Below are 23,190 nucleotides of genomic sequence, written 5' to 3' on the forward strand. Positions count from 1 at the left end.
ATAATATTTTGCAATGGAAATTAATTTCTAACTAATAATAGTTATAGAATATTTAATAAGGGAGCTCTACAAGTCTTCTGTGGCACTGTAATTTTCTAAAATGAAGGGCATCTCCTATAAAGAAGGGACATATAGCAACTCCAAATACAATCATTTTGGCTATTAAAATTATTTTCAGTAACATGTAAATATGTAGCTGTGGCTTAAAAAGCTTATGGACACTGTACATTTTTAACAACAACATGTTAAAAAAATAACTTGAAGAGGCAGAAACTTTTGTTTGCTCTCTTTGTCAGGAAAAAAATCTATCCTATTTCCTCTCTGACTTGGGTGACAAATTGTACTGGAAACTGTGAACTGATACTTTCCTTTGTTCACAGACCGCTGTCTAGTGGTAGTAAGCAAGGAAGTCCAGAAGTAACCTGTACACAAATAATTATTCACTTTTGATTTTGTTAAGAGACAAAACCCAGTCGGAGGTTGCCATCTGATTTTTCTTGTCTGCATCCCCGAAAATAGCTGCATGCTTAATTTCAGAGTTTGTCTGCTCATTTACTAATTCCTGTGAAAACAGGAATCTATATTCAATAAGGCCTCTCAAACAACATAAATTGGTACAATACAAATAATTAGTTTAGAGTTTTTAGTCTTGAAATCCAGCATTTCTGTCTACCAGCCTGTTAGCCAATTGAGGAAGAGATGTTTACCTCTTCAGGGGAAAGGCTTGGCAGACTTTAGGCTTAAAAATAGAACTGCCCTTTTTGCAAGTGTCTTCAGATGTTTTTTTTGAATAACAGCCATTCATAAAAAGGTGCACGGTCTAAGCAATGAAAATGCCCAAATATGTGGAGAGATTAGCAAGAACAAGTCGTGACGGTAGATGTATGCGGCCCTGTATGCCAGAGAGAGGGGGAAATAACTTCTCTGTGCGGCTGTGGCTAGCACCACCAGAAAAGGAGAGAGCTGAGCCCCTTGAGGTTGGGAAACGACATAAGGATAAGCACCTTAAAGAAAACAGGACCTTGGTTCTTGTAGGTTATCCGGGCTGTGTGACCGTGGTCTTGGTATTTTCTTTCCTGACGTTTCGCCAGCAGCTGTGGCAGGCATCTTCAGAGGAGTAACACTGAAGGACAGGGTCTCTCAGTGTCAAGGGTGTAGGAAGAGTAATATATAGTCAGAAAGGGGTTGGGTTTGAGCTGAGTATTGTCCTGCAAAAGTATTGTCCTGTAAGTATCAAGATAATGTGCTAATGAGGGTATGGTATGTTAATATGGAACCATTGTATCCTGAAGTGATCTGTTAATGTGTGTAATCCAAAGCTAATCTGTATGGCTATTGTTGAATGTTGCCTTTGTTAGTCTGGAGGTTTTTTAGAACAGGAAGCCAAGCCTTATTCATTCTTAAACTCTCCTCTTTTCTGTTAAAGTTGTGCTGATGTTTATGAATTTCAATGGCTTCTCTGTGCAATCTGACAAAATAGTTGGTAGAATTGTCCAGTCTTTCAGTGTCTTGGAATAAGACCCTGTGTCCTGTTTGTGTCAGTCCATGTTCAGCCACTGCTGATTTCTCAGGACCTTGTTCAGTTTAAACGCCACGGCTAAGTGCTTTATTCTTCCTCCTTCGAGCCCTACGGGGTCACTTAACACTGACTGCTTTGTGTGGGAGCGGAGAGGGGCCCCAACGCTACAAGCCGCTACTGTGGGGGGGGGGGGATGAGCGGCAGCTTTGGCGTGGCGGTGCCAGCGGGGGACTCCCTCCCCGTGACCTTTGTCCCCAGAAATCTGCATAGAGGGAGGACGGGGGCGCGCGGCCCAACAGGAACCGTCGGGGTTGGGCGGGGGGAGGAGGGAGGAGGGCTTTGCAACTAGCGCGCCAGAGGCAGAGGCGGAGGCCGGTCTCGCAACGGCAGGCGCGGGGGGAAAAGGTGCCATGAGCCCTCGGAAGCTCCGGCGGGAGAGGAGACGCCGCCGCTGTTGCCGGAGGGCCAGGCGAGCCGCCTGATTGCGGGGTCCGCCCCCCCCCCCGCCCTCGTCCGGGGCAAGGGATGGGCCAGACGTCCGTCTCCACTCTCTCCGAGCACGCGAGCGGTGAGCGGTGGTCCCGGGGATCTGCTTGGGCGACCCCCTGCCCGGAAGGCGTCTTGTGCGCGCGCGGCGGCGGCGGCGGCGGTTTTTGTCGCTTTCCGGGGATCCGCCGGCCTGCGGGTCACACAGAAAGTCTTGTTCCCAGACAGACTCCTCGGTGGGCGCGCGCGGGGCGGGGGGGGGGCCAGATTGGCCGCCAGGGTTATCTGCTGGGCTTTCTTGGTCAGAGAAGGAGCGGCGTCGCCTCCGGGGTGGTAGCGAGAGTTTCTCTGGCAGGAGCGGCTCCTCTCTCTCTCTCTCTCTCTCTCAGGGTGGCCTCCTGTCATTTGGGGCTCCGTTCCTGGTTTCTGAGGAGAGCTGAGGAGGAGCGGGAGCGCCAACGGCTCTTGAGGAGAGGCACAACTGCGCGGTCTTGGTAAAACCAAGGGCCGCTTGAGAAGTGGGAAAAAACCAAAACACCCCCATGCTTTGTTCCTGAGATTTGTTGCCTGTGTAGCGTCGCAGTCTACGCCCAACTTCTCCTTTTACAAGCTCTTATTTTGTTACTGAACACGAGCGTGTTTTCCTCTCCTGTGTTTGCGTTGCTGGTGCAGGCTTACTGAATGCACATCTGCTTTTCCACAAGTCCCCTTCCTCTGACGGCACAAAATGAGGCAGGCAGATTCTGGCTCTGAAATGATTTTGTTGAACGCGTCGCGCCTGTGAATTTTTTTTTTAAATGCCGTTGGTCACTAATAATCCTGCAATGCATTGTTTAACTCTTTCCCTTTCCTCTACAGTCAGGTATTCTAAAATGAAAATGGTAAAAACGAAAGGATTTGTTAGTTTATTTAATTTTGGGAATTTTTAAATAAATTGATTTTTGACATTTTTATTTTATTTAAAATGTATAATTACAATTACTGTACATTGTATGATATTTTGAAATGTTAAAGGTTCTTGTCTTGCATTAACACCAGGTTAGCTAATGCCTACTATGGAAAGTGCATATCCTATCCAAATACTAGAAAATCAAAATATCTATTAAAATCACAGTGCTCATTTTAACTCCTTTGCCCAGAACATATCTAGATAGCCCTTGTATCAACTCGGCCTCAGAGAGGATGATGGTGTGACGGTTAAGAGGGACAGCTATGTGACAGTATCATCCTAAGTAGAGTAAGTCAGCAAAGTCCTTCAGCGTCTGTAAACCTCTAGTGCCATTCTAAACAGTTGGGCTCCTCTGTTAATCTGCCACAACAGGAGTCCAGAAGCACCTTTAAAGTGTAACAAAAGTTACTCCACCATAAACCTTTGCAAGTCAGAGTTTACTTCATCAGATACATGAAATGTCCATCCTTAGCCAGTATATGGTGTATGTGTGTGTGTACTAAGGTATGGATGAACAGGAAGTGTAATACACTTGTGCTTCCTGTTTCCTCTGCTTTTGTCATGTCAAACAACTCCAAATGTTTGATTACACCACTCAAGATTTATATTACTCAATCTAGCTCCATATGCCTAGTGGTTCTTTACTTTTCTTCTTAGAACAGTATGCCCCTGAGCCACATGGCAAACTGCCTTTGAAACTAGGGATTGGTTTGTCTTGTGGCTTGGTTTGGGGAATTGCTATTTTAAACAAAAATTAAAATGCCTTTGGGTGTGCCTAAAGCAGAAGTCTGTTGTAACCACAGAAGACTAGAAACTATAAATAAAACTTTCTTGTGATGATGGGAATTTTGTGATGCTGTGTGGTGTTGGTCATTATACAATGCTTGGGGGCTTGAGGTGTGTTTATACATAATAATTATGTACTGTTTGTAGTTGTGACCAATTTGAGCAGTCTCTATTCCATCACTTTGGGCTTCCTAAGAGCCCCGTGGCGCAAAGTGGTAAACGGCAGTATTGCAGTCCAAAACTCTGCTCACGACCTGAGTTCGATCCCTATGGAAGTTGGTTTCAGGTAAACGGCTCAAGGTTGACTCAGCCTTCCATCCTTCCGAGGTCGGTAAAATGAGTACCCAGCTTGCTGGGGGTAAAGGGAAGATGACTGGGGAAGGCACTGGCAAACCACCCCGTAAACAAAGTCTGCCTAGAAAATATTGAGATGTGACGTCACCCAATGGGTCAAGATTGACCTGGTGCTTGCACAGGGGACCTTTACCTTTTTAAATGGGGAGCAGCAAGGGAATGACAGTAAGACCAGAACAAGAGGAGGATTTCTCCCCGCATTTGCCCACCCTACTGGTCCAACCTATCTGCACACCAGCTTCTCTGGAAGAAAGGTGGAGGGAATAGGATGGATACGCCACAGTGACAGAGATTCCTTCTTGTGCTGTCTGATCAGGATTTCTCTTCCTCCCCAAGTAGCTTCCAAGGAAACTAGGCAGGAAGGAGGGAAACTGGAGTGCTTCAGTGAGATGATGATTAGCAGTATACTCAGCTTTTGATCTTTGGTTCAAGAAACTCAGGGAGCAGGACCGGCAGTTGGCAGGTCGAGATTGAGGAGTACTCCTGAGGGTCTGTAGTTGATTCAGAAAGGCACCAGTTACCTACCTAGACTGCTTCCACCACAACGAAATGATTCTGGGGCTGTTACCGCACTTGTATTCCCAGCGATGTATTAAGAGTTTGAAAATGTTATAAAAAATACTGTTCGCACTTTGTTTGACCCCTTTAGCTGTGAAGACGTCTTCCAACCATTTATAAGCCGTGGTATCCAAAAACCCTTTTAAAGCGATGTTTTTTACAACATTTTCAAACTCTTAATACATCGCTGGGAATACAAAGTGCGGTATCCCCCTGGGTCTTGCAATGAAATATTCACATGGCAGTTTCCTCTGCACTTTCCTTGCCTCAGCCCTCTACAGTTCCCCCCCACACACACAATATGCCAGTTGCTAATTTTTTAAAAAAGCCTTCTAGTCATGGGGGGGAAGGGTGTGTTTAGTGGGTGATTAGGGGGCAATATTGTGTGGATGCTTTTTGAAAGCTTTCTCTTAAAAAAAAGCCTCCTCTGACCAAAACCTTCATGTAGATGTAGCCGTAATTTACAATTTTGCTTTTGTTACGAGCAGTTTCATCCTAAAAAACTAAATTTGGTGAAAATGATCAAGCTAACTGTTTACTTCCCAGCAACTGAAGTCCTAAGTCGAAGCTAATAAGCTTGCAGAAAATGTCTCTTCAAGTGAATTAAAGCTTCCGAAACTCACACCAGAGGAAGATTAGGTGCTAGACACCTTCTAGACTATTCAGATCTAAGGTCCTAAAAACATTCCTTAAGGATGGGTTCAGTTTCTGTTGGGGAAGCATGAATCTCTCTTTTCGAGACTTTCACAAACGTGGCAGATATATGGAAGGTAAAGAGGTGTTTTCAAGCATGTGCAGCGTGGCATCATTGCCCTTTGAAAAGGTGTATATTTTCAATATTCAGGGCCTTGTACTTAATACCTGGCATCCTTAGTTAAGAGAGAGAGACTGAAGACATCTTTTGCAGATTTGGTGGCCCATTGGCCTGCTCCACTTACCTTTCACAGAGTTCTGCCTGCAACCCATGCTGTTCACCCATCTAAAAAGGTACTTGTGACATACTGCTATCTCTCTAGCAAGTATATTTCAAATATTATCTAAATGGCAGCATTCGTTACACCATTAGGCTAACAAATTGTTCTTGGTTAAAGTCTGCTCCAGCAAACTTGAATTTGGTGTTCTAGCTGGCTAAAGTTTTTTGGTGTTTCTGATACCTACTGCAATTTAGATGGCTGAAGTTAACATTTATCTCTTGCAGCTGGGGGAGCAGATTTTTTTTTAAGGTGGAAGTGTCAATATTCGATTAAGATATTTAGAGATGGCCAAGCAAAAACAGCTTTCTGAGTGAACACAGAACTTGCTTGGTGATCCTTTTCCAAACATGCCAGTGGTTGAGGTTCTATAATTAGATCCTCCTGTGAAAATACCTGGGTTTCCGTGCAGAGCCACAAGGATCAGACATATGGGTGTAGAACTGTATTAATTGCAGATTACATTTCAGGGACCTAAGATCTGACTGTGAAGAGGAAACATGTTCATTGTTAAATGCAGTGACAGTTTTTAGGGAGAGGTGGGGCGATAGAGGTTTTTTTTTTTTTAAGGAGGTCTAACTATGGACACGCTAACTATGGACAAGCTCTTGCTTATGTTCACAAAATCTCTGTGAGGTAAGCTAGGCTGAGTAAGTGAGACTACCTGCAGGTCACCCATGACCTTCATGGCTGACTGGAGGTTAGAATGCAAGTCTCCCGGATCCTAGGGTGGCATTCTGTCCATTATGCTACATATATAAATCTGTGAGGATGTGGCTAGTCCAGCCAAATATAACTTTTACAACGCTTTCTTTCCTACGTTTACTCTTGTGTAGTCATACTGGACATACTCTCAACATGCACTCTCTCCTGTTTATGCAATCCCATGTTTTAAGATCATAAAGGGCCAAACTACGCAGCTGGGGGGGGGGGCGTTGATGCGGATTCAGTGCTGTAATCCAACTCCAGGTAAAATGGGGGTGCTGTTGGCTAGTAATGGTGCCAATTGAGGTATTAGCCTGTTCTGGGTAGGATTGTGTTTTCTCTGAAGGAGTAGCATCTTGAGAATCTTCAGATTTGGACACAGATTTCCTTTGTGGTACCAATGCTCTTAATCAGCTGCAGCTCTTTCCTAAGAGTCAGGATTTGGTCATGATTATCCATTTTTTGATCATATCCATATTGGATTGCTGTAATATGCTTTATGTGACATTGACTTTGAAACTGCAGTTGGTCCAGGGCTATGTCAACATTGTTGACTGGTTTCAACTACAGTGATCATGTCTGGCACAACTGCTGCGTTGGCTTCTTGTTTGTGTCCAGACCAAATTCAAAGTCCTTTTGTATCTTTAAAGCCATAATAGTTTGGAGTGATCCTCTTCCGTATAATCATCCCCACCCTTTGAGATCGGCATCTCCTTCCTTTTCCAGAGCGTAGCTAAGGACAGTAGCCTTTTGGTTGTGGTGCCCCAATGTTGGCTTCACCTTGTTCCATATTTGTTGTGTCTCCAGTGTCAGGCAAATGTTTATTCCCACAGGCTTTTGGGTGAGTATATTGTTTCTTATCCTAAGGAATGAAAAAATGAAACACAAAAGTACAAGAACATATATTGCTCCCAGGGAATTCAACTCAATACTTTTGTGTACCCTGTGACTGGGGGATCTTTTGAATTGAGGCATTTTCCCAATTATAGTTCTACTGTGGTCATTTGTATTTTGACCTGCTCATGGCCATGTTTTTTGTATGTGGGCAAAACTGTGCATTCTGATGAAGATTCACTTAAAATGGAGTTTGGCTGGCAATCTGCTTGTCATGTGCATTAACTCCTTTAGCATACTTGATGCGTTATACATTTATAGTCAATTTTCTCTTTTTTTAGTATAGTGAACATTATAATTGTAAGCTTGGTATACATTTTCCTCATATTATGGATTTAGATGTTTGTTTTCAATTTATAGTTTACAACACACCCCTATTTTGGATAGCCCTTCTTGTACTTTAGTATTTTGTTTTTGCAAAGTGATGATTTGAATCTGGATCTCCTCAATTGCAGTCCAATATTTGAACACTACACCATGCTGGTTCTTAAGGCAGGACTTCCCTAAATTCCCATAAAATGTTTAAGACACTGTGGAATTGTGTCTACGCAGCAATGATTTTTCACGTTCCTTATGAAGAGGCACAGTAGCAACAGAGCACTTTTCCTTGTATTTTTCTTGCCCGAGCCTCCTGCAGCTGCCACCCCCCATGGCAAAGGAAAGCTATATTGAGCTTTTAAAAATGAAAACAGACATACCATTAAGCTACATCAATATGTCAGTTATCAAGCTATAAATTTAATTTATAAACTAATTGACATATTGGTAAAGCTTAAAATTGGCAATTGTCATTTTAGAAAAGCCTGGGGAAAGCTCTCTGGTTGTACAGGGGACTGAGCCAAGAAAAATGGCACCAATATGGTTGGGGCTTGCAAAAAATGCGTCCACGCAGCATGCAAAGGCACTTGACTGCAGTGTTTTCCAAAAGTTTGTATCAGACCAGTTTGGGGAAAGCTTGCAGTGAAGCAGGAGAAAATATGGAAAGTGGGTGATTAGGAGCCAACATCGTGTGAATTCTCCAGCTAGATGCACAGCTGAAGCAAAAACATCCATGTCAAAGCAACCTGAATTGCATTTTTGTGTGATTTGGCAATGGTGATTCTCTGTAAGCTCTTTTGAGTTTCCAGTATAACGGGGGATACTAATTCAAGGTAAATCAAAAACAGAAAGCTGACTCGTCACATAACGTTTATTTCTTCTTTTGTCCAGCTGCCAATTACACGTAAAAGCTTTTCTCATTTACTTAGATCCAAAGCACCTTTTGTGGTCACAAAAAGAGCAAAGCTACATAGCAATTGTTGACACAGTAATGTTTGGGTTCATTGGTGTTTGTTATTTGGTAACCAATACTTTCTGTTTTGTTAGGGCATTTTCTAGCGTCAAGAAGATGGAACTAAAAATCTGTTTCCTCTCTGCTGCAGCCAAATGGTTATTACTCCATAGACTCCTGCTGTTTGTTTCATTTGGCAGTCAATGAAGGCATTATCTTAGGTCAAAAGTTAGTTTGCTTCTCAGCCAGTTCAGTTTTAGTTCTCCTAGGGTTGGGGACTTCCTGTTTATGAACACAGCAAAGGCATTTTTCCTATGTGCACACACAGGAAATCGGTCTTGTGCTGACCAGGCAACCGTGTCACTAGCAGCTACTTACAGATAAGCTGCAAAGGTAGCCTGTAAAAGAATAATATTTTTGGAGCAGCTAGAAAGTGTCTATTGAAATGGTTTAAGAATAAGTACCAGTGAACAAGTGGATATCTCATATATGACTTCTGTATGGATAATAGCATATCTTTTAGTGGTTCACAGATAAAAATGGTGACATTTCTGTGCACATCACAGAATGGGGTCAAGGAGAGTGTCTGGCAGCCCAGGAAGATGTCTTAGTGGATGACAGTGACACCCACACCCACACAGGGCACAAAAATCTGGAAAAAACTTGCCCATCAACCACTTCGCCAGAGCGTTCAGCATTGCAGACAAAGAGTGTTATGAGGCAACCTTGCCATAAAAAGTAAACTTGAATACACAAGCTGTGTGGGGTTACAGTCCATATTGCAAATCCTTTTATATTCCACTTCCTCCCAAATTTCAGTCATTCAGGATAGCTAGTAACGAGGATTGTAAAGGCTGGGTCGTAGAGGATTGAATCGGTTTATGGACAAAGGATTACGTGTACTTCTGAGCTGTTGGGACATGGGTCTGGTTCTGGTAAACAGCTCATTGTAACTGAAAACTGCACACTACTTTACCTACAGAAACTATTCCAGTGAAAAATCTTATCTATGTGGTGTTTACAAACCATGGGAGAATCCAGGATAGGTTGTTATCCTAAGAACACTTTCCTGGGAGTAAGTCCCATTGAATAATAGTAGACCTCCTCAGGATGGCTCCCTTTGACAAAGCACTCCAGCAGTTTACAGTACATATAATGACACAGACAGGAGTTTATGCCCATAAACACCACTAATGAACACATGCATAGGGTTGTTTGCTACTGATCTTGAGTCTCAGTGAGAAATGTGGGCTACAAATAAAGTCACTAAATGAATGAACATGAGCTATCTGACTGACCCTGCCACTTTAGCCAAGTCTTATCCTTCATTGGCCTTACTGCTGAGTTTGAAATCTTTCTTACCATTTCCACACAGGTTGTTTGCCCCGGGGGTGATATGTTGGGAAGCATGTTTTTTCTCCTGCTTTCCCATAGCGTCGTGGTACATTTATGCACCTCCCAGGGGTTCCCTGGCTTTTCTGCAAACTTTCCTTAACCTGCTTTGCTGTAAAGTTTTGGGAGAGATCACAGCACTGTTGTGTGAGTGGGGAAGTTAGGATTTTCCTGCGCCCACATACACAGCAGCCATTTTCTTTGCCCAAGTCGTCACAGTGGCCATTTCCTCCCCCTGCCACCAGGGGCTTTTTAAAATGGGCAGTTGATTATTATAACAGTATATGTAACAAGTTCTGTGAATTTCCAGCTTTCATTGAAAGTCCACCCCCTTTTGTTGCAGAGATATAAAGGGAAAGGCATCTTTCTGCAACTAATGGGGCTAGAGACTTTTTTTTTTTCTAAATGAAAGCTGGGAATACAGAGAACCGGATACACAGATTGTTACAATATTATAACAATATTGCCAATTTAACAAAATCTGAAGCAGCAGGGGGCCACTGCTGGGGGACTCGGGCAAGGAAAACTTGGGGAAACCCTGTTGCTGATGCACTTCATCGGCAACTACAGTAGCAACAGGGAGAACTATACACACCTATCCCTGTATGGAAAATTCCTCAGTATATGGAATGTGCCAGTAGTGAGCAACTATTTGCCAGAGTTCAGTTGCTTTGTAGGCTGTATGAACAGGACTCCAGGGTCCAGGCTGAAATGGAGGAGAATGAATACAATATACCCAAAGGCTTGAGATTAAAATGAAAAGGGACAGAGCTTTTGACCAAGCTTAGAAAGGAAAAAATACCAGTGCAAGATTGAATGCAAGGATCTCCTATAGAAGAAGAGGTTGGAGATGGGAAAGAGGTACTTGACTGGCTGGTTTGAATGAAAGGTAGTGTGAAGAAATCTTTGCTATGAAGGTAGCTGTTGCCAGCCTTGTAACTTTGATTACTTCAGTCAAAATATGCAATGTAACAGCCTTGTTGCCTCAGTGAACCAGACAGTTTCACAAGGCTCGGATTCAAGTCATGCCGAGTGGCTAGTTCCCAGCCTCGCATTCCTTTCACCAATCCACCTCTCATTTTTGCCTAGACATTTTTGTCCTGCAGACCATTTTGAGAGGTGAGAGTATGACTATCCCTGTGGTTGGTTAGCTGTTTCTAGACTGGTATAACCTAAGGTTTTTTTTTTTTTTTTACTGTCTCTTTCCTCTGCTTCCACAACCATCAATATTGCTGTGGTGGTGAGACCTGCTGTTTGTGGTTCAGTTCAGAGACATTTTTTATAACACTGGTTGAGAGAAGAGGGGCAGGTCTACTTGACAGCCTTTTAATGTAACATCTCCCAGCCCTTTGGGCCCTTTGGATAAGCAGAGAAACTGTTGGGACCACACGCACTGGCCTCTTCTCAGATAGAGCTACAGTTGGTAGCAAACATGGATATGGGAAGCCCAGCTGCTACTTTTTCCACTGTGACATAGTGAAAGAAGAGGGTTGTTTGCCTCAGAGAAGCAATGGACAGGACAGAAGCCTTAATTCATCTTTGTCCTACTGCTTTCCCCACAACCGAGATACATGTCTTTTCGTGTCAAGTGAGAAGAAGTGACTTAAGGGGATGTTACAGGGGGAAAGTTGCGGTGGAGAAAAGGGTTGAAAAATACCATCAGCAGCCCATTTCCCTTCAATGTGTAGTGGAGAAGCAGCGGCAGGGCTTCCTAGGTACGAGCTTTGTTCTCAGGCAGAACAATCCTGAAGAGGGGTGTGTGTGAAGGTGGTGGGGAGCCAGCATGACCCCTGCGCTGGCTAAGTGAACACTAACACTGGTTCCGGGGAGCAGTGTGAGACTTGGACGCCGGTGCAGGCTCCCCAGCAGTACTTCCCCAGGGTAAGGGCTCATGCTGGCACCAATTGGGGGGGGGGCTCCCTTTTACCTTGGGAACGTTCCCTTTTGCAGGCACCAATTTACACCTGCAAAAAGGGAGCCCCAGCCCTGTGTAACACAACGGGGCTGTTACATGGGGCTTTGGGGGGAAATGCATTTTCCCCTTTGGCTCCAGGCCTCCAAGCTGCTCAGGAGGCGGCACGACGGCACTGTTCCCGAGCCCAATATCTACACACACACCCTTCAGGATAGTCTAGAGCAACATTCTCTAACCTGTGGGTCACAAATTCCTTGCAAGTTGGTCCTAGGCTTTCACAGTTTTCTAGATTTGTACATGCTGTGTTTTTTAAGTGGGTCCCCATACTAAGTAAATGTGGATTTGTGGGTCTCTGTACCAAAAAAGGTGGGGTCACTGGTGTAGAGTTTCAGGTTGCCAATTTATACCCTGTTAAAGGTTTCTCATTATGAAAGGATACTCAAGTTGAGGCTCAAGTTGAGTTATAACATAAAAGACAAATCATGGTTTGCCACTACATGTATTGAGCCTAGGCAATCAAATTCAGTGTTTTGTCTCAGCAGGATTTATATTTTTCCCACTTACCCCATAGCCTGATCTATTAAACTTTACCCTCTGACCCACCAAAATATACTGGATTCCACTCCTTGCCCATACAAAATGGGTTCCACTCCTGACCTGTGAGAAAGATCCACTAATTCTGATCGGTTCTTCCTACTGGTTTTGACTATTCCCACTCACCAGATATTTCAAAGATCATGTGGGCAGCCCTCCTGCTTCTATAATCACTACCTCTTGAGATGGCAGGACTGAACAGGTAGGCATGCAGCCTTTGGCCCTTAAATATGTCCAAAGGGGAAAGGGATTTTTGGCAGTTTTATGGAGTCTCTATTTAAAAAAAAACAAAAACCGCTGTTGTGAATCTCTGAAAAAACATATACTCTTCTTAATGGGATGTGTTTTATTTTGGCTTTATAAAGATGCTAATGATCCCAGCCAAGGGATCAATGCTGGAGCTGCTGAAAACAATATTTTCTTAATGTGGGTGTACATGACTATAGAACAAAATACTCTTTCATGTATAAAGATTGTGCATGTTACTATTTTACTGTGTGTGCGAATATTGAGAACCTGCTGGCTGTCTTGGGTAGTTGAGAACAGGTGTATCTTCACAGATGGAATTTTTTCACCCTGTTTTTTCGTGTATGAAAATATAATGTGTTATAGTCCTATTATAGTACTATTTGTATCATGTAAAAAGCTAAGGGTTCCATCTTGAACTTTCTTTTGCTAATTGGTACCTACAAAACCTAGCACGTGTTCCTGAGTTTTCCCTATTATTCCCAGCAACTACATGTTGGTAATGCTGGCGAAGTTTTTGGTGTCTCTGTTTTAAACTATCCAAAATTCCAAAAAGTTTTCAGCCATGATGCAGACAGAGAAATTCTGTCTGTAATATAGACTCACTTAATTCAGAGGCTAAAAGTGGTTTTACCAGCAGTGCCAAGAACACCTTTTGAACCTTCATGCATCACTCATGAATGAGACAGGCCAAGGAAAAGGGTCCCTCTTCGTGGAGGGAATACTGGCTGGTGACGCACCCAGAGTCAGGATTGCTGCATGTGAGGCAAAACTCTCCTTTCCTTGTCTCAAGTGGGACCGTCCCTGCCATGAGCCCACCAGGACTTTTCCCAGTGGCTATAATGCCCAGTCTGCCCTGTTCTGACCCATGGTTTGTTCTGAAGAATCAGGAAATTATAATGTTCACTTATGAATATGGCTGCTTTAAATCATATTTTGAAACTGTAGTTACCCCTGAGTTTATATGGTTGTTAAAATCTGTAATTATGTAATTTTCAATCTGATTTTTCCTTTATATGTTTTAAATATTTTACTTCCTCTTATGTGTCTGAAAGTCAATGTGCTAAGATAAAAAGGTAAAGGTCGCAAGCACCGGGTCATTCCTGACCCATGGGGTGACGTCACATCCTGACGTTTTCTAGGCAGACTTAGTTTGCGGGGTGGTTTGCCAGTGCCTTCCCCAGTCATCTTCCCTTTACCCCCAGCGAGCTGGGTACTACTTTTACTTACCTCAGAAGGATGGAAGGCTGCGTCAACCTTGAGCCAGTTACCTGAAACCAACTTCCGTTGGGATCGAACTCAGGTTGGGAGCAGAGCTGTGCTAAAGAAATCCTTAAATAAAGAAAATGGCTGTATAGCTGTCTCCCGAACTCTGTATACCATGTTTATAATTGTTTGTGAAGGGAACTAAAAATTGCAGGAATAGGGAGGAGATACAAAATGTTGCTGTATATTTTGGTTTATCAAGTGAACAAATTCTAAAGTATCCTGAAAGATTTATGTGATAGATGCAATTTTTCCATGGTACCGAAGAATTCAGCTGCCAGGAATTCAATATAATTAATCTATAGGAGTTTCTGAAAGCATTTAGCATAAATGGTAACACAATTTAGCATTTCTATTAATGGTCTGTTATGTGTGGGAAGGTAATCCACTAAATGAGAACAAAGAGAATTATAGGTGCCTCTTCTTTTGCATCCATCTAGAAACCTATTAAATGCTTTTGGATTCTGTTAAATCTATCTATTTTATCTCATCAGCATGTAACTTGCCCGCTGAGTACTGGAAATGCTGAAGCAATTAAGCTAACATAGCCTAATAATATTTTAAGGGTCATCCTTATGTAGGACAAAAGGGAGGGCAGACAAGGATTTGTGGGGGAATCTAATTTTTCCTTCCCTGCTATTTCCTTTTTCCCTTTCGTGCAAGCCCCTATAGCAGTGATGGCGAACCTTTTAGAGACCGAGTGCCCAAACTGCAACCCAAAACCCACTTATTTATCGCAAAGTGCCAACACGGAGCAGTTGGGCGGCGGGGAGTCCAGGAAGGGGGGGGCTTTGAACTGCTCCAGCGCGGAGCGGTTCAAAGCCCCCAGAGTCCAGGAAAGGGGGGGCTTTGAACTGCTGCCAAGGGCCCCACAGCAATCCAGGCTCCCTGCAAACGCTGGTCTGAGCGGCTGTGGACCACTGCTGACTGCCCCCTCCCCGTGGGCGCCGGGTGGGGGCCTAAGCGGGTGGGCCTGGCCGAGGGCTTATCTTCACCAGCAGGAAGCAGGGGATGATGGAGCAGCTCCTCTTGAGCTCCTGCTGCCCACCAGCCATGGCCGAAGAGGGGGGAGCTGGCTCTCCACTGGTGTGTGTGGGGGGTGGGGGTCTCCCTGCAGAAGGAGAGTTGGGGAGGGCAGCGGTGTTGGAAAGGGCTCCAGGCCAGGCCAGAAGCACCTGCCAGGCCCACCAGCGTTTGGGGATAGGAGCTTCTACATCAGTGGTTCTCAACCTTTTTCGAGTCGCGACCCCCTTTTACAATTGCCAAGTAACCTGCGACCCTCGTCACATTTGCATAAATTTGCATAAATTTGCATAAATGACATTTTTAATAGGATAAAGAAAACACATTTGTTTTTTTGGCAGTCCAGGGTATAAGTTTAAAACAAACAAGCAAACGGTACTACCACCTGTTGCGCAGTGGCTGTGGCTGTGTGACGCGGCAACCTTTCCTGGCACGGAGGAAAGAGTGCCTCTGAGCATGCACTGCGTTCCTTGTCCTCCCCTCTCTCCCCAAAAACTCTTCCAAGCAAGCCAGGGCTCTCGCGTGGAAGCCCCCTCTCTTGTGACTGGGAAACTGCTTGTGCACAGAACTTCAGTTATCCCTCAAAGTGGAGCTCCGTTTAATCACCTCACGAGAGCAAAGGGCCAGGAAAGAGCCGAGGGCCGCTTATCCCGCTCAGACTTTTCGTGCCTTTTTCTCCCCTCCGCCAGTAACCGCTCCTTCTGCGCCTCACTGAACCTGCGTGCTCGAGGGGGAAATCCTGAATTGCGCATGCACCTCGACTCTCTCCTCCTTGGCCTTGCCAGAGCGGAACTGATGACTTCGCAGAAAAGCGAAGCCACACTACAGACATGCGCACTTGGATTCCAGGCTGAAGCTCCCGCCCCACCCGAGTGCGGCTAAAAGTAAAAACAACGTGGCTGTAGCGGCCTCAAGGGGGACCGCCCTCTTCTCCTCCGAGACCTGAACTGGCTGAGCCAGGGGAGCTTCCTCGGCCTCCCACACATCCTGCCGCATCATCCGCCCAGCGCAGGTGCGACCGCGCCCAGGGCTGGCCTGCCCGCCTCTCAGCTGGGAAGCGGGGCTACAGCTGGTGTGCGGTGGCACGCCGCCGCGTCTCTGCAGCCCGGCTCCTTCTGGCTGTTGGCCAGTTCCTCACCTCTCTGCTTGGGGTCTTCCCTGCCCTCGCGGACGGATCAGGGTTACAGGGTGTCTGGGTTAGTCCTGGACAGCCCGGGATGGGGACTGTCCCAGGACAGTGGCGGCGACCCCCCAGAAAACACTTCGTGACCCCCTTGGGGGTCCCGACCCCTAGGTTGAGAACCACTGTTCTACATGAACACACGAAGCAGCTTGCCACTGAATCAGACCCTTGGTCCATCCAGGTCGGTCTCGTCTCCTCTGACCGGCAGCGGCTCCCCAGGGTCTCCAGCAGGAAAGGGTCTTTCGCGTCCCCTCCTTGCCCGGTGCCTTTCAAGCGGAGATGCTGGCGGGGACTGCCTGCCCCAGGGCCCATCTGCCTGCCCAGCGGAGGCGCCGCCGTTGAGCCGTGCCTGGCCAGCCTGTGCGGTGCTGCTGGGCGCCCGTCTCCTGGCGGGAGGAGGAAGAGGCCCCAAAGCGGCGCCAGCCGGCCGGCCCCTTCTGCCATGCGCTCCTGGCCCCACCGGCTGGGCTCCTGGGGGGAGAGCGCTCCCAAGGCTCAGGGGGGGGCTCTGCCATCGGCCGCCCTGCAGGGAGGGAGGAGCGGGGCTGCCTCCTGCCTCCGCACCCGGGGGGCCCCGCCGGGAGGAGCCAGCAGGGCCACAGAGGCCACTCAGCAGCCGGCGCCAGGCGAGCGCTTCCACCCAGAGGAGGCGGCCTCAGGGGGGGTCCCGACCCCGCCTCTCTGGGCCAGGGCTGTGGCCACCGCCACGGGGCTGTGATTGCCCCCCACCAATTGCCCAGGAAGCCCCCCGCCGCCCCCGCCCGCGGGGGCTCACCTGGGCCGGCCTTCAGGTGCCTCTCTGGCCGGCACGCATCGCAGCCGCCCGCCGGGTCCCCCCTCCCTCCGCAGGAGTGGCCGGCCACTTGGATCCCGTGTGCTTTCCCACCAGGCGCCGGAGCCCGGGGAGAGGGGGGGAGGCGTGCGGGTTCAAAGCCCCCGCTTCCCAGCGGGGAGTCCAGGAAAGGGGGGGCTTTGAACTGCTCAGGCAGCGCGGAGCGGTTTAAAGCCCAGCTGGGCGGTGGCGAGTCCAGGGCGCGTGCCCACAGAGAGGGCTACGCGTGCCAAGTCTGGCACGCGTGCTATAGGTTCGCCAACACGGCCCTATAGCCTCTTCCCTTTTCCTGGTTCCTTCTGCCCTCCCCACCCATGTGCCCCCCCCCCGTCTTCAGCCTTCCCTCCTTCCCTCTCCCTGGCAGCTTATCCCCATGAAGAACTCTGGCTCAATTGCACAGAACCAGCTGCTGGCCACTGATCTGGGAACCCTCAGTGCTCAGTGGGGAACCCTCAAGGACTTCTAGGAGGCACCTCACTTTCCCCTATATACTCCTCCCTACACTATTTCCTCTTTTCCTCCGCCTGGCAGCCCGTATGTCTGTGCCTTTCTCAGCTTCCTTGTCTCCCTCCCACTCACCAATTGACCAACATTTTATCTGCCCCAGTCTTAGGCTGTATTTATAAGTTACTCTTTCATTTTATCCTCACAAGGTTAGGCTGAGAGTGTGTGTGTGGCCCAAGGTTGCCCAGCAAGCTTCCATGGTAGAGAGGACACTCTAACCACTGCACCTCACTGGCTTTTTTGAGGCGGCTACTGATGAACAACATGTGGTAGCAAGCAGTCCTGAAGTTGCTGGCAAGCCTGGCCCCAATGAGTCCTCCCTGAAAAACAAAATAGCCCTGAAAAGGGCTTTCCTCCACCACTTACTAACGGAAATCCAGGCTTGAAGGCTGGTAATACTGCTGTGGTTGCCTAGCAATGGCCACTGAGAGGGCATTCATTATTAAAGGTACAGGCACTGCTTCTGATTATTTTGGAGGGGTTAACCAGTGGTCTATCTAGTCCAGTATCCTCTCACACAGTGGCCAGCCAGTTCCTCTGAAAGCTAACAACAAGGCATAGAGGCCTTCACTTGATGTTGCTTCCTGGCACTGGGATTCAGAGGTTGACTGCCTCTGAACATGGAGGTTCCCTTTAATTCCCATGTCTAGTAGCCACTGATAGGCCTATTCTCCATGAATCTGTCTAATGCTCTTTTAAAGCTGTCTATGCTTGTGGCCATGACTACATTCTCTGAAACTGGTATCATGTCCATTCCTTAGTTGTCTCATTTCTAAAGTGAAAATCCCAAATTCTTCAGCCTTTCCTCATAGGGTAGGTGCTCCAACCTCCTAATCATCTTGGTTGCCCTCTTCTGTACTTTTCCCAGCTCTGCCATGTCCTTTTTGAGATAATGGTGACCAGAATTGTACTCAGTATTCCAAATGAGGCTTCACCATTGATCTATACAGGGGTGTTATAATATTGGTCATTTTATTTTCAGTCCCTTTCCTGATAATCCCAACACCGTGTTTGCCTTTTTCACCACTGCAGCACACTGGATTGACACTCCAGCTCCCCCATCATGGCTCAGGACCTTACAGCATTGGCATATAGACACCTAAATTGTGTTTCTGTCTCCAGCAACCCTCGCCTTTCTTGGTCCCTATGTCACCACACATGGCCCTCCTTTGCCATCCCTCAGTCCCAAATTCTATTATGCACCTATCAATATTACCTTGAGTGTTTACGCAATCATCCCTTTTGACTGACTTGCTCCAAACTGAAGGCTCCCCAGGTACTGTCAGCTTTCCCCCTGGGATTAGTTTAAAAGCTGCTCTGGCACCTTTTTAATATTAATCACCAGCAGCCCTTTTGGTTCAAGTGAAGCCTTTCTTTTTTGTACAGGTTTTGCTTTTCCCAGAAAGTTCCCCAGTGCCTAACAAATCTAAATATGGAGGATGGTGCCGAGTTGTTTTCTGTTGCCCCAAAAGGTCGGACCAGAACCATCGGGTTGAAATTAAATCAAGAGTTTCTGTCTAGATATTAGAAATAATTTTCTAACAGTTAGAGCGGTTCCTCAGTGGAACAGGCTTCCTTGCGAGGTGGGAAGCTCTCCTTCCCTGGAGGTTTTTAAGAAGAGGTTAGATGGCCATCTGTCAGCAATACTGATTCTATGACCTTAAGCAGATGATGAGAGGAAGGGCATCTTGGCCATCTTCTGGGCATGGAGTAGGGGTCACTGGGGGTGTGAGGGGGAGGTAGTTGTGAATTTCCTGCATTTTGCAGGGGGTTGGACTAGATGACCCTGGTGGTCCCTTCCAGCTCTAAGATTCTATGAACCTGCTCCCTGCGATCCAAGAGCTCCATGCATCAAGCACACGCCCACGATTTCCACCCAGTGGGTAGATACCGTATTTTTCGCTCCATAAGATGCACTTTTTTCCTCCTCAAAAGTGAGGGGAAATGTCTGTGCGTCTTATGAAGTGAATGTGCGTCTTATGGACCCTAGCCTGGTCCATTCGGGACTCCCAGAGCCTAGTGGAGGGACCCCCTCCCCTCCCGCCAGCCACTGGGCACGCCGAAACAACGCGAGCCGGCGTTCCCCGCCCCAACGGCCAGCTGGGAGGAGGGCGGGGCGCACAGAGCTGGCTGGGCTCGCTGGAACGACACGAGCTGGCGTTCCCTGCCCTGACGGCCAGCTGGGAGGCGGGCGGGGCGCACAGAGCTGGGTGCGTTGGGACGGCGCGCTGGGAGGCGGGCGGGGCGCACAGAGCTGGGCATGTCGGGAGGGCGTGAGCCGGCGTTCCCCGCCTCGACGGCCAGCTGGAAGGTGGGCGGGCCTGCACAGAGCCCGCTGGGTGCATCGGGACGGCACGAGCCGGTGTTCCCCGATCCGACAGCCAGCTGGGGGGGCGTCTTATGGTCAGGTGCGTCTTATGGAGCAAAAAATACGATAATCATACATGTTGCACTCCTTGCTGAACACTGGATAGCCCCTGCTGGCTTTCTGCCTTCATTACTGGTTAGTTGTTTAAAGGTATTTTAGAGTGAAATAGGGCGTTTACCTGAACTTGTGCAGATTTCCATAGCAGAAAGGATACAGCAACACATCACCCTCCTTACTGATGTGGAGCTTGTCTGTCTTTTCTCAGGAAACTCTGACTAGAGGGGTTCTCTTCTGCTCTCCCTTGACCTCCCACAGTGAACTTCTAACTCCCCTGTTATAAACCCTTTGCAAAGCATGGGTTGCAAGCCCCACAGGGATTCTGCGTGCCTCTTACAGGGTCTGTAATGAGCTCTGCTTTACAGCTGAGAGCTGGGGCTCTATCCTAGGAGTCAGACAATAGTAGGCAGCTGATGAATGGGGTCGGGGGGAGGCTGAAGCCCTTCTCACTGTACACTGTGGTCTCAATGCAAATTGGACCCCTGCATGTTTGGGAATGGAGTTTTGAGCATGAAACTCATAGTACGTGTTTGATTGAAAGTGCTTGTGGTAGATCTGGGGAGGACATGAGGAAACCATGCGCGCAGTTAGACCCTGACATATATAAAAGCATTAATAATTAATATTTCTTAGTTCAGTGAGAGGAAATTTAGTAGAATTTGTGTGTTTTGTTGATAAAGATGGGAGGAGGTGATTGAATTGCCAGTCTTATGCAGGGTAATTATGCATAGGGTGTGTCCCACAGCTACGATTCGAAGTTGATTTTCTTCAAGGCATGATTCAGCCAAAGCTAAACACACACATATCACCACTGAAACCAATGATATTACAAAGTGCTTAATTTGCTTATTGAAATCAGTAAGTGTTTAAAGTACTGTACTTTGGCACCCAAAGAAAAGGAGAGATATTGTTACAGCTTGAATTGTGCTCTTTCAGCAGTTGTAATCTTCACATGGGAGCCAGTGTGGTGTAGTGGTTAAGGTTTGGACTAGCACCTGGGAAACCCAGGTTCAAATCCCTACTTACGCCATGGAACCTTGCTGAGTAACCTTGGGACAGTCACACATGTTCAACCTCGACCCTGGCAAGTATTTGGATGGGCGACCTCCAGGGAATACCAGGGGCATGACATGGAGACAGGCAATGGCAAACCACCTCTGAATGTCTCTTGCCTTGAAACGCTTACAGGGTCGTGGTAAGTCAGTTGTGACTTGACAGGGTGGAGGGGGGAAACCTTCTCTTAATACTGTTCAGTGAGAGTTTTTGTGACTCATAAAAAAATGCACAATTGACTCACAAAAAAAATGCAAAATTTGTGACTCACAAAAAAAAATGCACAGTTTTGTCTGTGTTCCCAGCTTCCATTGCTCTGGTTAAATGGCAAATGTTATACATATTGAACTTAGGCCTGTTTCACAGCCTTACTCCTCCAGTGTGTCTTTAGACACCCCCCCCCAAATCTGACTCCAGATGCTCATGTATCCCAAATTAAACTTAGTGTGTAAAAGATTAATGCCAGAAAGTTACATTTTAATCAAATAAGGCGTGCCGTAGTGCTTGTCTGTCATCCCAGTGCTAAACATTCAGAGAAATGGCCTGCAGTTTTGCTTAGGGGCAGGGCCCTCTTTTTGCTGTGCTCTTTTTGTGTGCCTGAGTCACATAAAGCCAAGCTAGAGGTGCCGGCATCAGATCTGTGTGCTTAAGCCATCCTGAGCTTCCTCAGCCACATAGAAAGAGAATGGAGAGTGTCTGATTTTTGAGAACAATATGACCTTTCAGGTGAGAAGTGCAGCCCTAAGACAAGCAAGCGACAAGGTTAAACTATTGTTAACTAGCGATATTACTATTACCGTATATACCCATGTATAAGCCGACCCACGTATAAGCCGAGGTGCCTAATTTCTCCCCCAAAATGGGGAAAAATTAGGCACTTGCGTATAAGCCAAGGGTCGGCTTATAACCCCTCCCCCCCAGCAGGCTTACCTTCACTCCAGGCCCGGCGAAGGCGGCGGCGGGCCCCCCGCAGGAGACTCCCCCAGGCCGGTCCTGGGCGGAGGGAGCCGGGCGCACCCGGCAGCAGTGGCGGCGCGGCCTTCCGGCGGCCGCAGGAGGCTCCCCCAGGCCCATCCTGGGCGGAGGGAGCCGGGCGTGCCCGGCGGCGCAGCCTTCCCGTGGCTGCAGGAGGCCCCCCCGGCTCCTGGCCGGGGGAAGCCACGCGGGCCCGGCGGTGATGGCGGCGGTAAGTTCCCCCCTCCCTCCTCTCCCTCCTCCCCCCTCCCTCCTCTACCGTATTAACCCGCGTATAAGCCGAGGCCAGCTTTTTCAGCCCTTTTTTTGGGCTGAAAAATTCGGCTTATACGCGAGTATATACGGTATTGTAGTTACTTGTTATGCTTGTAAAGTAACTCAATTTTTGGTTATTGTGATTTTGATTTTAATGTCTTTCAAGCATTTTAAAAATTTAAAGTCACTTCAGTTGTAAATTTTAATAATTTATAATGTTAAAAGTATTTTATCCCATGCACATTGTGCTCAAGACCTCTGGTCAGATAAGCCTGAAATAAAAGGGAAAGGAAAGACAAGCAAGCACCAACCAGGGGAGGATTTCATATTCTTCACACATGTCCCTTTTGTTCTTTAAATATTTATCAAAACATTTATATATTGTCTTTCCTTGTGGTTCAAGGCTGCTTACAATAATAGTTAAAACTATTTTCTGTTAAAAACCAAAAATAAAGTAGCAAATCCCTAATCTCATCCCTCCTTAAAAGATGCCTGCCGTTTAAACCCCGGTTTAGATCACGACCACCACCTTGTTTTCTATGTGATTTGGGCAGATTTATGCTTGAATACATTGTTTTACCATGGCTAGTTTGATCATTTGCTTATCTGAACCACCCTTCATAAGGGAAACACTCTTCATTTATATGCGGCAGAATGGAAAGATAAGTAAGCTGAATTTGCACATTAAAACTCCATAACTTCAAAAATAGTGATATACGTGAAATCCTAATAAAGACAACAAATCTCTTATCTAGCAGTTTCTGCAATGGGGAGAAAGCTGAAAGGGACTGTGATGTGCTGACAGCTGGGGTGGGGGAGGGAAGGGAAGAGAGTTTGTGTAGTTGTTCCTTGGCTACATTCCCAAAAAAAAAATTAAAAGCACATCATATAAAATTAATGACCTTAAATTGGTATAAATTAAACCCTTTTATAATCTTGATTTTTGCAATTGCAGTTTCTGATGTCAGTGCTGGAATTATTGTTTCTATATGGCCCTGTTATTTTTAAGCATTTTAAATTAGGGCAGAATCTCTT

The 23,190-nt window shown here is 46.7% G+C and overlaps 1 protein-coding gene across 1 annotated transcript in view; it reads left to right on the top strand.

Moving 5' to 3' along the window:
- Nucleotides 1–2,025: 2,025 nt before the first annotated feature.
- Nucleotides 2,026–23,190, top strand: part of PHACTR2 (phosphatase and actin regulator 2) — a 93,975-nt gene continuing 72,810 nt past the window's right edge. Inside the window, exon 1 of the mRNA XM_056852645.1 lies at nt 2,026–2,087. Within this exon, the coding sequence (XP_056708623.1) occupies nt 2,045–2,087 (43 nt within the window). The 5' untranslated portion in view covers nt 2,026–2,044. The remainder of the gene's footprint in view (nt 2,088–23,190) is intronic.

The sequence above is a fragment of the Euleptes europaea genome, chromosome 7, assembly GCF_029931775.1.
Source record: "Euleptes europaea isolate rEulEur1 chromosome 7, rEulEur1.hap1, whole genome shotgun sequence".
In the NCBI taxonomy this organism is placed as follows: Eukaryota; Metazoa; Chordata; class Lepidosauria; order Squamata; family Sphaerodactylidae; genus Euleptes; species Euleptes europaea.